General features: G+C 34.8%; 1 protein-coding gene across 1 annotated transcript in view; it reads left to right on the top strand.

Moving 5' to 3' along the window:
* The window catches only part of IGF2R (insulin like growth factor 2 receptor), a 137,961-nt gene extending 122,621 nt beyond the window's left edge, over nt 1-15,340 (top strand). Inside the window, 7 exon segments of the mRNA XM_074309389.1 lie at nt 2,143-2,289; nt 3,254-3,368; nt 3,370-3,442; nt 4,508-4,694; nt 8,217-8,366; nt 12,748-12,817; nt 13,515-15,340. Of these exon segments, the coding sequence (XP_074165490.1) occupies nt 2,143-2,289; nt 3,254-3,368; nt 3,370-3,442; nt 4,508-4,694; nt 8,217-8,366; nt 12,748-12,817; nt 13,515-13,931 (1,159 nt within the window). The 3' untranslated portion in view covers nt 13,932-15,340.
* The last annotated feature ends 568 nt before the right edge of the window (nt 15,341-15,908 follow it).

The following is a 15,908-nucleotide window of genomic DNA, read 5'->3' as shown; positions in this document are numbered from 1 at the left end:
CTGCCCCCCAAGTATTGGATTTAATTAGTTAATATGCAGAAAAGCTGTGTGTAGCAAAGTATCTCAGATTTGAATATTACCAGTGCTTAGCACAGAGCTGATAGCACATAGGTGTGTAATAAATGCTTGTTGACCTTTGTGACATTGGGCAAGTCATTTAGCTTCCTTGGATCTCACTTTTTTTTTTTTTTTCTGTGAAATAGGTAAGTTGCTTCTAAAGTCTTAAGACTATGACATTATGTTGATGGGTCAGTAGGGCATTGAAACAGAGTTTTTAGGCAACTAATGGTATGATTCATTAAGCTTCCTGATCTATAAATTGAAAGAGTTGGAATAGAACTAGACTGTCTTCCAACTCTTCCTCTATGATCCTATAAGTTTTATGTATGCACAATCTATATACTCAGTTCTGGTCTTTCTCCTGAGCTCCAGGAGTTGTAACACTAATTCCCTATTGTACATTTCCCACTAAATCACTGGCCTCTCAAAATCAACATTCCTAAGGCAGAACTCATCTTTTGTCCAAACCTGCCCCACCCCTTTTCTTCTAATTTTTGGGCACTATCATTCTATTACCCAGATTTTCAATTTTATTGACATCTCCAACTCCTACTTTCTTTCCTCTTTACCCCTATATCCAATCAGTTGATGATTGGAAAAAATAAATACAAATATGTTAATGTCGAATATGTTCCAGGTGCTGGTGATAGAAAGATACCCCTCCTTCCCCAAATATCATCCCCTATCTTCCATGAGATTACATTCTATCAGGAAAGGCAATGTACACATGAATACAAATAAAATACATACAAAAAGAATAAAAAGCAATTTTTTTTTTTTAAATGAGGACACCAATTTGAGAAAAGACACCAATTTGGTGGAGGTGGGGAGGGGGAAAGAATTACAAAAAGTCTCATGTGGTGTTCCCTATTGCCTTAAGGTTCAAATACAAATTCCTTTGTTGGCCATTTAAAGTCTTTTGTGGTCTGTCTCCTCTATCTTTCCTGGCTTATTAGATATCACTCCACTTATTCTGGGATTCAGCCAAATTAGCTTTCTTGCTTGTAAACTTGCTTTTCATCTGTCTAGGTGCTTTTACAAGGCTGTCCCTTAGACTGGGAATATATTCCCTGTGCATCTCTGCCTTTTTAGAAATCACTAACTTCTTTTAAAGTTCAGTTCAAGTGCTACTTCTTCTTACATGAAGAAGTCTTTCTTGATTTCTTTTAGCTAGGATTACTTGTTGCTAAGAATTTTTTGGGAGGGACCAGGAATTACCATTCCCTAAAATCAACATGTATTTACTTTGAATAGATCTTCTATAGTCCTAATTATTGTCCATGTTTAGATTGTGTCTGCCAATAAAGTATAATTTCTTTGAGGCCCTGAAGTATAGGATTTTTGTCTTTGTCTTTACAATGTCTGGTACAAAGTAAGTACTTAAATGCTTTTTGAATAATTGATTTACCATGTATAATGGAGGAAGTTGGCCAGCAGAGGGAGTATGTTAGCTAATGTTGATATATAGTTATATCTGCTTCCAAAAAGCTGGAAAAAATAAAGTCAAATAACTTAAACTTGACATGCCTTGAATTTCTGTGGGTTTGGGAAAGGGAAAATTCAGAAACTAGAAATGGATTAAACAAATTCAAAGGATTCAAATTTCTGAAAAGTTTGCAGAAACCAAAATCAAGAATTCTAAAAGCAAATAGGCTTCGTCTTTTCACTTTTCTATTTAAAATTTTTTAAGTATATATTTTTATAAGTTTGTGAAATATTTGCATACTTTATAATAATGCCAACATACTGGGTGGTCTTCTTCCCTAAATATTTCTTATACAGCAGGAATATTGTGCCACTAAAGGTTTTACCAATCTATCATTAACTTCATTTCACTTTGATGTCAAAGATATAAATTAGTATAGGAAACTCCAGGGATTATCTGGGAGTATTAGTGCCCAAAGGAATATGACAGGAAATATAATCCTATGCCTAAATACTGAGAAGTGACTTGTTGCTTAGTATGTTTTTGAAAACAAATGAGTTTGATTTAGGTATTCCATAAGCTATATTTTAAAAGTTAACAATCCCCAAGACTAATGTGTTCATCAAAACCCATGATATATTCATTCTCCTTTATAGGTTTGATAGAGAGAGCTGTACATACTACATTATGTGGGAAACTCGAGCAGCTTGTGCAGTGAAGCCACAGGAGGTGGAAATGGTGAATGGGACCATCATCAATCCTGTGAATGACAAGCGTCTCAGCCTAGGAGATATTTATTTTAAGTAAGTAAAATATTTTTCTTTTGAGTACCAAAATGTGTTTAAAATTAAACCACTAATTTATCAGCATGGGGCAAAGCAAGATAAATTTAGTGTTGTGTTTTAGTTACTGTAGCTAGGGGTAGTTATATTTTTCCTTATTATGGGAGAAAGTATTACTGAACTATTAAGTTTAGTACCAAAGATGGTGAATTTTCCAGTGTGCAGTTTTCTGTCCCTCCTTCTCTCCCTCCAGCCTTTTTTAAAATAAAATTTTATTGATATCTTTTTTTTTTTTTACATCACCTAACTCCACACACCCTTTACCCTTTCTTTCCTTTACTCTCTCTCCCAAATAGCCATTTCATATAACAAAAATATTTCCCTTAGTATTTATAGGTTTGAGGAATAGAATTTTTTTTTTTAATAACCTGATTGGAATGCTAGGAAGAAGAGGACTAGTTCTTTATGCTTAATAGTTTGTAGAAAATTTGTTTTTTGTTCCCTGTTTTAGTTAGAGATATTACTCTTCTGGAGATAATTAACAATGAAAAGGGTGCTGCCCAGAGTGAGGGAAGGTAGAGTATAAACACTTTCTAGGTATATTTAAGGTTCTAAAAATGGCCACATACTAACAGTACTGCACACTATAAAGAATCTCATGTATTCAGAGAGATTTTCTTAGATGCTATTTACCTCTTTAAGTGTAAAAAAGGCAAAGTGAAGTGGTATGGCTCTAGAACTATCTTTTTCTACTTTGAACTTTCAATAGGAGAAAGAGAGGCATCCCTGAAGCTGGTCACAAAAGATCCAAGTTTGGACAAGATTATAAGATACAATATTTTATAAGTATTCTTGATGATGTATGAAACTGTTCACAACCATTGTATACTTCATAACAAAACTAGAAGGCAATTTCTGTGGTGTAGATGATGTGGTGTTTCAGAGATTAGAGAGGCTATAATAATATATTTTGTTTTTATTTCAGATTATTCAGTGCTTCTGGAGATATGAGACCTAATGGGGATGCTTATATGTATGAAATCCAGCTTTCTTCTATCACAAATTCAGCAAATCCATTGTGTTATGGAGCTAGTATATGTCCAGGTTAAAACAAATGATCAACACTTTGGTAGGCAAGTTGGATCTTCAGATAAAACTAGATATTACATTCAAGGTAATTACTCTTAATTCTTCTGGGTATCTTCTTTCCAAAATGGGTTTAAATTCTTAAGTGGATTCCTTTCACTCTTAATTTTTGATTAAACTTGTGAATTAGAATTATAGTACTTAATAAAGGCTTTGCTGTTGACACTAAGGTAATATATGCTCAGAAGAAAACATCAGCAAATAAGCTAGCTCTGTAGGTAATATAAAGTGCATGTTATGCTTAGTACTATTTATTTCCATTGGGGGAAGAGTTGAAAAAACATTCTTGTTATGATATTTTGGCATTGATCCTATCACAGTAACAGTGCCAAGATGATGATCTGGCATATATACTTTTTTTTGTTTGTTTCCAAAAAAATCTAATAATGTTGATACTACAATTCAAATGACCTCAACAGGGCTTTCACAGATATTCATGAATTTTTGAACATAATACAATTGAACAGGATATGAAGATGGTCTTACCTAGTAGAAAGGAATATTTTTTACATAAAATCTTAGAGTTGTAATATAGTGACTCTAAGAAATTGATTTCAGGTATCCCATTTTATAGGTGAAACAATTGCAACTCAGGAGAAACTAAAGGATGTGCCCAATATTGCACAAGGCGAGGACTGGAATCAGTTCTTGACTCTACAGTGGTCTTTCTATAGCCCATACTTTCTTTTAGTTTATTAAATATAGGAGTTTTGGGGAACAAAGATAAAAATGATACAATCCCTGCCCTGAAAAAGTTAATATGTTATTGAGTTCTAGATGTTGGGTTCAAAGCCTTGCTTTTCAACAATTACTCCCCAATTATGGAAGGCAGCCCAGAAAAACCCAGAATAGAATATAATATTTAAAGTTTGTTATAATAGCTGTAAAAGTCCAATAGGGCTGGAAAACATAAAATAATGTCATCAATTTTATACCCCAAAATATAGATATATTTCAGAAGACTAAATCATTTTTTATTTTTTACAAATTTTATTTCATTTTTATTTTGAATCTATGCTAAATAAAGTGAACATAATGCAATTATTTTTAAAGTTGTTATGTAATTTCAAATTGTGTTCCTTTCTTTTGGTAGATGATGACCTGGATGTTGTATTTTCCTCTTCCTCTAAGTGTGGAAAAGATAATACAAAATATGTTTCTTCTACCATCTTTTTCCATTGTGATCCATTGGTGAAGGAGGGTATTCCTGAATTTAGTCACGAAACAGCAGATTGTCAATACCTCTTTTCATGGTATACCTCTGCTGTATGCCCTCTGGGGTAAGTACTTTTTTTTTTTTTCCTTTTCCCCCCCTTGTAACTCTTAAATAATCCCTTTCTAGTTCTATTTACTTAGAAACATAAGTCAGTAAATAACTGAACACTCTACTATATGCAAGACTCTGGTAGGCACTATGGGGGATTCAAAGGAGAATAGAAACTAGGTCTTTGTTTTAATCAACATAGCTACTGTAGGACCTTGAGAGACAAACAAAAACTTGTCTTTCTGGGTAATTCCTGCTATTTAATGTTATACAGACATATGGAATAGGAACACTTTATCTATATTGATCCAATTCACCCATATCCATTTCTACTGTATGGTAAAAGTGCATATCAAGATCACAGAAGATTCAGATCCCTTTTAGATGCCCTCCAGATCCAAAATTGACAAAACATTCCATATTTGTAATTGGATATGAACATATAAGAGGAGTTAAGTTTCACTTGCTGTTTCTGATTGTTCCTGTTTTATGATTACATATTGTTTTCCAACCTCCATGTCCCAAAGCTGTCAGCTTCATTGTCTGGTGCATATTTTACCTTACTGTATGTTCAAGTCTTATTCAATGTCTCACACATTTCTAGAACTTATTAGTTGCTGCTCTTGTTGATTCCTTCCAAGAACTAATATGTTTTAAGGTATTACATGATAAATGCCACAAAATAAAAAGTTTAAAAGTTCATTAAGAATTCTGAAGAAGAAGAGATTACTTTTGAGAACCTGGGAAAATCAGGGATGGCTTGATGGAGGAGATAGTTTTTATTTTGAGCCTTAGAAGATGAGGTAGCACCCAGAAGAGATTATTTTGGGCAGAAAAAATAGTGTAACACAGTGGTCCTCAAACTTTTAAAATAGGGGGCCAGTTCACTGTCCCTCAGACTGTTGGAGGGCCGGACTATAGTAAAAACAAAAACTCACACTCTGTGTCCGCCCCTCAGCCCATTTGCCATAACCCGGACGGCAGTATAAATGCCCTCCGAGTGCCGCATCTGGCCCGTGGGCCATACTTTGAGAACCCCTGGTGTAACATGAAATAAGAAAGGACAGGATTATATTCAGGGAATGTCTGATAGTTAAGTTTAGGTCGGTGTGTGTGTGTGTGTGTGTGTGTGTGTGTGTGTGTGTGTGTGTGTGTGTGTGTATGTATGTATGTGTATGTGTATCTGTGTTGGGGGTGGGGAATAAAGTTAGGGTCAGGTCTTTGAAGCCAGTCTGGGGCACTTGAAAGTGTCAGAATTTTTGAACAAGAAAATGGCATTATTAAGATGCGATTCTTTAGGAAATTTAGTATTTCAGTCATTATGGGATGAAAGATAGTAAGAAGAAACTTGAGGGAAGGAGAATCAGTTAGCCTGTCAGAATGATAGGCACTGAAAACTTGGACTAGGGTGGTGACAGTGAAACTGAAATAAAAGGAAGGCAGGGGAAACTGATTTAAGAGGGAAGACTTTGTGAAGGAAAAAGCAACAGAATTTAAATGATTAACTCCTCTCCTTTCTTATATATCTATATCCATCTATATCAAGATATGACCCAAGAACAAGGGTACCACTAGAAATCTAGGAGCAGGTACTGGAATAATGATTTGCCTTTTTTAGACAGCCTAATCTGTCCTGTCTCCGTTTTCCCAATCCCCATACTCCCAGGAGTTTACCATATTAGTGATCCTGGGTTTAGTGAATATACTTTATTGATTTATCCCACTGAATCTCAAAATTCCTTGCATAAGAGATCTACCAGTCTCAGCTTGTCCAGTAACAGGGTCCATAGGCATGTGCCATCATATGCAACCATGGATGTCTTTGTGAGATGCTCTGACAAAACCGTCATCACCCAGTTGTCAATCTGGTAATGAGTTGTTCTGAATTTAAGTAGACTAGATCTTGGACAGCAACAAGGATTATACTTGTTGAAGCCTTTCCATCTTAGTAGTACCTAGTGGATGTGTGCTCTGTTGACATAGCCTTCAAAAGAATGGTTATATAGAGTATGTTGAAACCTTACAGTAGGGCTTCAGTAGACTGTCAGCCTAATTTATTTGGGGGAATTATGAAACAATTACAAAAAATGCTTTTAACTCTGTGCAATTAGGACATAGGGTTTAGAAATGGAAAATGCTTTAGAAATCATTTTCCCCAATCCAAATGTTCTATACATGAAACTGAGACACAAAAGATCAAATGATTTTATTTGGGAAGCAGAAGCAGCATTGGAATGCAGCTCTTACCTCTTCTGACTCTAAATGTAATGATCTTTTTACAGTACTATATTTCTTGTAGAAAATGGAGTTTTTTTAAAAAAATAACTATGTGGATATCTGTTTTTTTTTCAAGACTTTTTTCCTAATTGCCTTTAAATAGAATTTCTGAACACACTTTGATTTCTAGATTCAATTGTGTAAACTTTTCCCTCTGTTGAGCTCAGACTGCAGTCTCTTCAGGGTTAGGGCTTCTTCGCTATGCTCTATTAATGCTGGTACCAATAACTGCTTAGGAGGCAAGAGATACCTTAGGACTTAGCATTTTCTTTTGCTGAAACTTTTCATAAATTTTTAATAGAGAGAACATATTTCAACCCACAGTTATGGGTTGCAAATTTTTAGATGGTAATTGTGTGATCCATGACTGTAAAATGATTGATGTTCCTGAGTTAATTAAAACTGCTTTTGGGGATAGAGCCATGCTTAGCTATACTTATATACATATATACACAAACACACACGCATAATACAGAATATATACAAATAAGGCATAAACATAGATAAGCATGATAATGTGTTAAGAGCAAAGGGCCTGTAGAAGCAACTTTGAGGAGGAAAAGAGGATGCTTTCATCTGGAAGGAGGTGTATACTACTTAAACTCTACCTTGAAGGCAGAAAAGGATTTCAGCTGGGGGAAATATGGAGGAAAATTCATTCTAAGTTATTTCAAGAGAAATGCCTTAGCTCCCTGGGACAGTTAAGTCCCCAGACTGGCTTTATGTTGCCTCTTGGAAAAATTAACCTGACCCATGTGATGGTGGTATGGGAAATCCTAATAAATAATGGCCCTATCAAAATAAAATAAAAGGGATTGGACTAGATGAATTCTTTTGTAGCTCAAAAGCTCTGATCCTAAACCCAAAGATGTTCCAAGTAGGAGAAGTCATGACTAACATCTTTGTCTTCTTTTTACTCAATGTAGACTACATATAAGGTTATATAGAGTATGTTGAAACCTTGTAGAAAGGAGGAAATAAAGATAGATGGAACTTAGATTATGGAGAACCTTAAATGACAACATAAGGAATTTGTTTTTTATCCAACAAACAAGGAAGAGTCATTGAAGATTTTTTTTTTTTTTTTTTTTTTTTTTTAATAGGGGAGCAGCATGGTCATACTTGTGTTGTCATGTGAATACAAACATTTCCTTTAGGAATCAAAATAAAACTGTTTTTTGGTTGGGAATTCTTAGGGTAGACTTCTAAAAAACAAAAAAAAAAACTATTTAAGTGATGATATCTTTTTTCTTCCTTTTAGGATGGAAATTATTAATGATAGAGATGAAGATGTGTTGAATCACAAGGGTCTCTCTGGAAGAAGCCAGGCTGTAGGGGCAATTCTCAGTCTGCTTCTGGTGGTCCTTACTGCATGTCTCTTGATTATGCTATTATACAAAAAAGAAAGAAGGTAAGGAGAAAAGAATTGAGAAGGATCAATATATGGTTTGGTAATTAGGATTTGAGAGGAGCTAGTGACAATAGGAATACTATTGTCAGTAATAGCATCAGAATTTTAAAATCTCTCTGGGTGGTTGTTAAATGTAAATCTTTAAAATTTGAGAAAATGGATTCTGTCATTTCTGGAAGGAGAGTGTGCTGATATTAATTCAGTGAATTCAGAAATGGTTGGACACAGTTCAAGCTGAATCACATCCCATTGTAGCTCTTGATGTAGCTGCATTTTGAAAGTGATTCATTTGACATTTATTGACATTTGACAATTGACATTTGTCAACTACTTTCCTAATAGATTATAATTCTTAACCATTTTCAGCTTTGTTGTTATTGTTGTTGTCTCTTCTGCCTAAGCCTTAAAAGGAATTAAACATATTTCTAAAAAATGTCTTTCTGTTCAGATATTTGTCTGAGGTCTACAAAAAGGAAATCAAGGCCTAGGAAATGTTGCCTTTGCTGTTTTGATCAAGAGTAATCTTTTAATGCCCCTATCGTGTTAGTAATTGAAATGTGAAAGTTTACAAATGGAAAAAAAATTGTTTTCTGCCCATTGCTTCAATCTTGGGAATATATCAAGCCCATAGTCCGCCTGAGGAACAGAATGGTACTGGTTAACCTTGGTACATAAGATGACTTGGGCTCAAATCCTGCCTCTGATGCATTGACTATATAACCCTAAATAAGTTGATTAATCTTTCCTAGTGCTCTAAGCAATTCTCTTAATATTTTTATCCCTGTAACTATTTGTTACAGAGAAGGTACTTCACTGAATTAATAGAAGGAATTTCCTCTAAAGAGTTCCTTTTATTTATGAAATCACAGGTCTAGTACCTGTCCTCTTATCAGAGGTCCATTTGGATTTCATTTGCCTCACATAAACTTATGTATATCATAATGTCAACATCTCCTAGTATAGTTCCAGAATGCCCTCTTTAAGCATGTACTATTGATGTAAAAGGACCTGTGCACTTATATGATGATTCCATGTGAGAATTGTTCACATAAGTTACATGAATATGCACTTGATAACCTTATATGTAGTCTACATTGAGTAAAAAGAAGACAAAGATGTTAGTCATGACTTCTCCTACTTGGAACATCTTTGGGTTTAGGATCAGAGCTTTTGAGCTACAAAAGAATTCATCTAGTCCAATCCCTTTTATTTTATTTTATTTTTTTAAACAATAGATTTTTATTTTCAAAATACATACATGCAAAGATAGTTTTCAGCATTTATCTTTGCAAAACCTTATATTCCAAAATTTTCTCCCTCCCCTCCACCCACTTTTTTCCCTAGACAAGAAATAATCCAATATATGCTAAACATGTGCAATTCTTCTACACATATTTCTACATTTATCATTTAGCTATTATTCTTAATGGAGATTTTTTTCTCTCTTTTTTTTCTTTCTCTTTTTTTATTATAGCTTTTTATTTACAAAATTACATGGGTAATTTTTCAGCATTGACAATTGCAAAACCTGTTGTTCCAATTTTTTCCCTCCTTCCCCCAGCCCTTCCCCCAGATGGTAGGTTGAACAATACATGTTAAATATGTTAAAGTATATGTTAAATACAATATATGTATACATGTCAATACAGTTATTTTGCTGTACAAAAAGAATCAGACTTTGAAATAGTGTACAGTTAACCTGTGAAGAAAATAAAAAATGCAGGCAGACCAAAATAGAGGGATTGGGAATTCTATGTAGTGGTTCATAGTCATCTCCCAGAGTTCTTTCACTGGGTGTAGCTGGTTCAGTTCATTACTGCTCTATTGGAACTGATTTGGTTCATCTCATTGTTGAAGAGGGCCACATCTGTCATAATTGATCATCATATAGTATTGTTGTTGAAGAATATAATGATCTCCTGGTCCTGATCATTTCACTCAGCATCAGTTCATGTAACTCTCTCCAGGCCTCTCTGAAAGCATCCTGCTGGTCATTTCTTACAGAACAATAATATTCTATTACATTCATATATCACAATTTATTCAGCCATTCTCCAGTTGATGGCATCCTTTCAATTTCCAGTTTCTGGCCACTACAAAGAAGGCCGCCATAAACATTCTTGCACATACAGGTCCCTTTCCCTTCTTTAAATCTATATCTATAGTCCATTGGCTATCTTTTAGTAGGGACATGAACTGGAAAAATACATGTATGATGATTTTTACCTTTCATTTCTTGATCATTGTTCAGTCTATTGTTCTTTTTTCCTCCATTCAAAATTTTAAGAAAGCTAGACTATTCCTACTTTGCCATCTTAGCCAGAAATCTCAAAAATCTACAGTTAAAAACCATGGAATGAAATTGCTAGCCACTCACCTTCTAACAAAGAGAGATGATGAACTAAAATACACACAGAGAGAGATTTTCAGATATAATTAATATGGAAATTTGTTTTGCTGGATTGTGCAAAATATATTGAGGAATTTGTTTTTCTTTTCTTAATTTGCTCAAGGGTGTTGGGAAGTAGTAAGAAGATCAAATTAATAGGGCTAGGAGATTGAAACAGGGTTTGCATCGTATATATTTGATGTACTGCTTCTTTTTCACATGGAAATGTACAAGAGTAGATAGTAGGCAGATAAATGATGTTATGGATTGACTAGAAAGGAGTCAGGAAGACTTGATTGAATCCTGCCTCAGACTCTAACTCTGAGACCCTATTGTCTGTAATATGGGAAATAAAAATAACATCTCATACGGTTATTCAGTTGTTTGCCCTCCATTCTTTTTTATCATTTATTTTTTTATTTTCAGTTGTTTTATTTTATTTTATTTTTATTATAGCTTTTAATTTATAAAATATATGATGCATGGGTAATTTTTCAGCATTGACCCTTGCAAAACCTTCTGTTCCAACTTTACCCCTCCTTTCCCCCACCCCGTCCCCTAGATGGCAGGTAGACCAATACATGTTAAATATGTTAAAGTATATGTTAAATACAGTTTATACAGTTATTTTGCTGCACAAGGTAAAATTAACCTGAGAAAAAAGTAAAAAATGCAAGCAGACAAAACCAGAAGGAGTGGAAATGCTATACTGTGGTTCACACTCATTTCCCAGAGTTCTTTCCCTGGGTATAGTTGGTTTTCTTCATTATTGAACAAATGGAACTGATTTGGTTCATCTCATTGTTGAAGAGAGACATGTCCATCAGAATTGATCATCATATAGTATTGTTATTGAACTATCTCCTGATTCTGTTCATTTCACTCAGCATCAGTTCATGTAAGTCTCTCCAGGCCTCTCTGAAAGCATCCTGCTGGTCATTTCTTACAGAACAATAATATTCTATTACATTCATATACCACAATTTATTCAGCCATTCTCCAGTTGACGGGCATCCTTTCAATTTCCAGTTTCTTGCCACTACAAAAAGGGCTGCCACAAACATTTTGGCACATACAGTCCCTTTCCCTCCTTTAAGATCTCTTTGGGATATAAGTCCAGTAGTAATACTGCTAGATCAAAGGGTATGCACAGTTTGATAACTTTTTGAGCATAGTTCCAAGAATAATTTCTTCAGAATGGCTGGATGCATTCACCATTCCACTAAGAATGTATCAGTGCCCCAGTTTTCCCACATCCCCTCCAATATTCAGCATTAACTTTTTGTGTCATCTTAGCCATTCTGAGAGGTGTGTAGTGGTATCTCAGAGTTGTCTTACTTTTGCCCTTCATTTTTGAAGAGGGCCATGACATCAGGGAAGTGATGCTATAACAGTTGAGTATTTGGATTTAATTGAGGGAGGGATATGCAAAGTTATAGCATCACTATTTCTTCAGAGCTGTCTGGGGTCAGTGATAAGATATAAATTAGGACAACTGGAAATGGCCCTGAATACAGTGAGAGACTTAGGTCTTTTTAAGCTGAGGTCTTTTCTGGGTTTTAGTCTGACTGAGGCAAAGCCCATTCAGTGATTAAGGGTTGTTGTGAGTATCAACTGAGATAACATACATAATGGTCTTTGCAAACTTCCATGTGTTATATAAATGCTACTATTTGAAAACCATTTATTGCTTGAAATTAAAAAAGAAAAACAACTTAGTTTTTTAAAAGGAAGAAATACCTGACAATGCATTCCTAGGACTTGGAGAAATTGTATTTGAAAATAATGTAAGTATAAAATTCAAGTAATACATCTGATAATGACATTGCTATTTTGCTCGGTTTTAATCCTTTAAGGTTTCAACACAAAACTGGCACCAGAACCTTGGTCTCCTGAATTCTATTCCACTTTTCTACTATTTCTTTTAAGAACAAAGAGAAGTTATTAATTTATTCTCACCATCACATATATATTTTGTTTTTTTTTTTATAGGGAAACTGTCATTCATAGAATAAGCAGCTGCTGTAAGAGAAGCTCCAACGTGTCTTACAAATATACCAAGGTAATTTTCTAGACTCTCAGGAAAAGAACTTTACATTCTCAGATGTGGACCCTTAAAGGAATTTTTCTTTCTCTGGTTTATCTGCACTTTATCCTATCCCCTTCCTCCCACAATACTGTATATACCTCTTATCTTAAATTCTATTTTTTGCTAAAGAGGAAAAGTTCTGTCAGATTACTGGTCCAAAGAATGTACAAATTTTAATTGCAGCAATGTGGGAAGTCCTCCAGGTGCTTTTTGCTTGGAAGGATAATTTATGAAAGGTGCTTTTCTCCATTTTTTCCCCTCCAATGATTTCAAAAAGCTTGTCTAATTGATCACATGCTACATTCTTGCTTTTCTACTTCTGGGTCTATTTGGTTCAGGCATTGCCATGAAGCTTTAGGCTAGAATTCCACTCTAACTTATGCTGGTCCTACCAGTCTGCCCTATCCTGGTCTTTAGTAGAAAGGGGTCAGGTCTTGCCAACTGCTGCCTTGTTGTCCTTTCAGTTAGCCATAACCAGAACTGGAAAAATAGCATAGTTGGCACTATGAGGAATTGACCTAAAGGAAGTGAATCTGACACTGAGAACACTTCCTTCATTGAGATTTCATTTGAGTGGTGGTGAGGGGAAAGAGATTTAGAGGGGGTAATGTTAGAATTGTAAACAAGATTTGCAAAAACATGTTTTTGCTATGCTACTGTTTTTTGACAGGTAAACACAGAAGAAGAGGCAGATGAAAATGAAACAGAGTGGCTTATGGAAGAGATTCAGCTGTCAGCTTCAAGATCTGGGAAGGAAGGGCAAGAAAATGGCCATATTACCACCAAGTCAGTGAAATCGGATGCCCTAACTTCTCTGCATGCAGATGACCAGGATAGTGAAGATGAAGTCCTGACCATACCTGATGTGAAAATTCATTTAGCAAGAGGCACCCGGCCAGGAGGTGTAGACAAGGCTAGAAATCTGCAACGGAAAACATTCAAGCATGGCAATGATGACACGGTTGGTTTGCTTAAAGGAGAGAAGGAAAGAAAAGGAAAACCTAAGTCAGGACAACAGAAAGCAATGGATTCTGCATACCCCATGTCATTTCATGATGACAGTGATGAAGATCTGCTCCATGTCTAAAACTCCCTCTCGTGCCTACAAGAGAAAATTTATTAGTGGGACAGCATCTCCAACCAAATATGAAGACTTCACAACTTGATGCTTCTATAATTTTTTGCCTTTAACAAGAACTCATTCAAAAGGGAAGATGTTTTTGTGCTGGTGACGGGGAGAAGGGGAATGATGGCTTGGCTTATTCCTGTTTGTTTGCAGGTGATGGAAAAGTCCTTGCCTAAGTTAGCCACATAACATTGGTACTCTGACTCCAGAGTTCTGTCCATGTCTGCATTTATAAGCATAGCCATTAGAAGCTTATTAGCTCTTATTTAGTGCAAATATACTCCCAGAAGGCAGGGTTTGAATTAAATGAAGGGGAAAAAAAGCCCTGATACTTTTAGACCATTTAAGATACTTGATTATTAGCATTTTAATTCTCTCTCCACCCCCTATTTATTGACTTTGACTACTCAGGTTTGCTGAAATAACAGTAACAATTTCTTCCTGCCGGCAGGGGGGGTATTCTATTGATTCACCCATTGTAGGAGAAAGAAAAGGTGTTAATCCATATGCTGGGATGGTCTGAGGTGAAATTTTTGGACCTGGTGTTTCATTTTATCTTTTATGTTAAAATATTTCATTTCTGGACTTTGGATTTTTTTTTTTTCTAAGAAACAAAATGCTCTTTAGTTTCTTGGGTGCTTCAAAGGTTCACATTCTGTATATGGCTTTAGCCAAAAACAGCTGCTGCTCTTTGCATGTTATTCTTGGTCCTGGTCATATGAAGCAAATCTATCAGTATTTTGCTAGACTTCTGGTGAACCCAAACAACTGACCCAAAGATTGATTTCCTATGGAGTTGAGACTTGGTGCCATACCACAGAAAATAACCAGGTTTCTCAGGATTGTGGGTATAGGTCATCTCAGTATCATCTTCACTGTCTAATCCTATTTTTTAAAGAAAAAAAAAAAAGAACTTTGTAAACCATTGGACCTACAGAAGCCTTAATTTGCACAATGTGTATCTTTATGGAACTAATTGCATGAAAAAGGATGGGCCAAAATCTTTTCAGTAATATCATACTTCAATTCATCCTCTAACTGGAGGTCCTAATTATTACTCATAGTATTGCCTATATAGAATGGAAATAATGGCATTCTTCCTCTAGCTCTTAACTCCTTTCTGGAAGTGTTGTTGAATTACCTTCAGGAGGATTAACCTGATGTTGTAGAGTTGTATATAGCTACATGGTATTCAATTCTTAAAAACAAATAGAAAAAGCATAGTCCCCTGGTTTGTACCTGGTTTGGCTGGCTTATTTGGTTTCAACATAAGTGTATTTTTAAAGGTTGATTTCTCTCCCCATTTTACAATAAAATTTACTGTAATATAAATAAAGTATTCTGCAATTTCAATAAAAGGTAAATTATTAATTTGGTACTACAGTTTATTCCCCTCAATGGAGAGAGAACTTCTAAAACTTTTATCTTAAAAAAAAAAAACTGGTTTCAAGATATTTTCTTTTCAACATAAAGTATCCTAGCTCTAACTTATGAGTCTTGCTTTTCTTGAAGCTATTTTCTCTGTAGGAGAGTACCAAATCTTAAAAGATGTGATAGGTTCCTTTCCTGTCTTTCATTTCCATTTCATATTTCTCTCATATGTTTCTGATTTCCCAAATTGTGCTCTGGAGTCCCAGATAAAAAACAGTACAATGGAACTATATAGAATTTAATAGAATCAATTATTAAAAATGAATTAACATTGATCTAAAGGAAAAATTTCAAAAATGGGGTTTATTGTGTGTATGTGTGGGTTTTTTTTGTTTTGTTTTGCTTGCCAAAGAAGGAGACTAGTTTTAAATCAAGAGTGAATATATTAACATTAAAGCAAAATGAATACAGAGTCTGTACCAAGAGTTGACTCATTTAAGTAAATTTTATTTTGAGAATATGCTATTTTTGATTTTATAAATTCTGAAAGGAGCTGTCTTTCTAATT

This window comes from Sminthopsis crassicaudata, chromosome 4 (assembly GCF_048593235.1).
Source record: "Sminthopsis crassicaudata isolate SCR6 chromosome 4, ASM4859323v1, whole genome shotgun sequence".
Lineage (NCBI taxonomy): Eukaryota > Metazoa > Chordata > Mammalia > Dasyuromorphia > Dasyuridae > Sminthopsis > Sminthopsis crassicaudata.
This window is presented reverse-complemented; position numbering and strand designations above follow the sequence as displayed.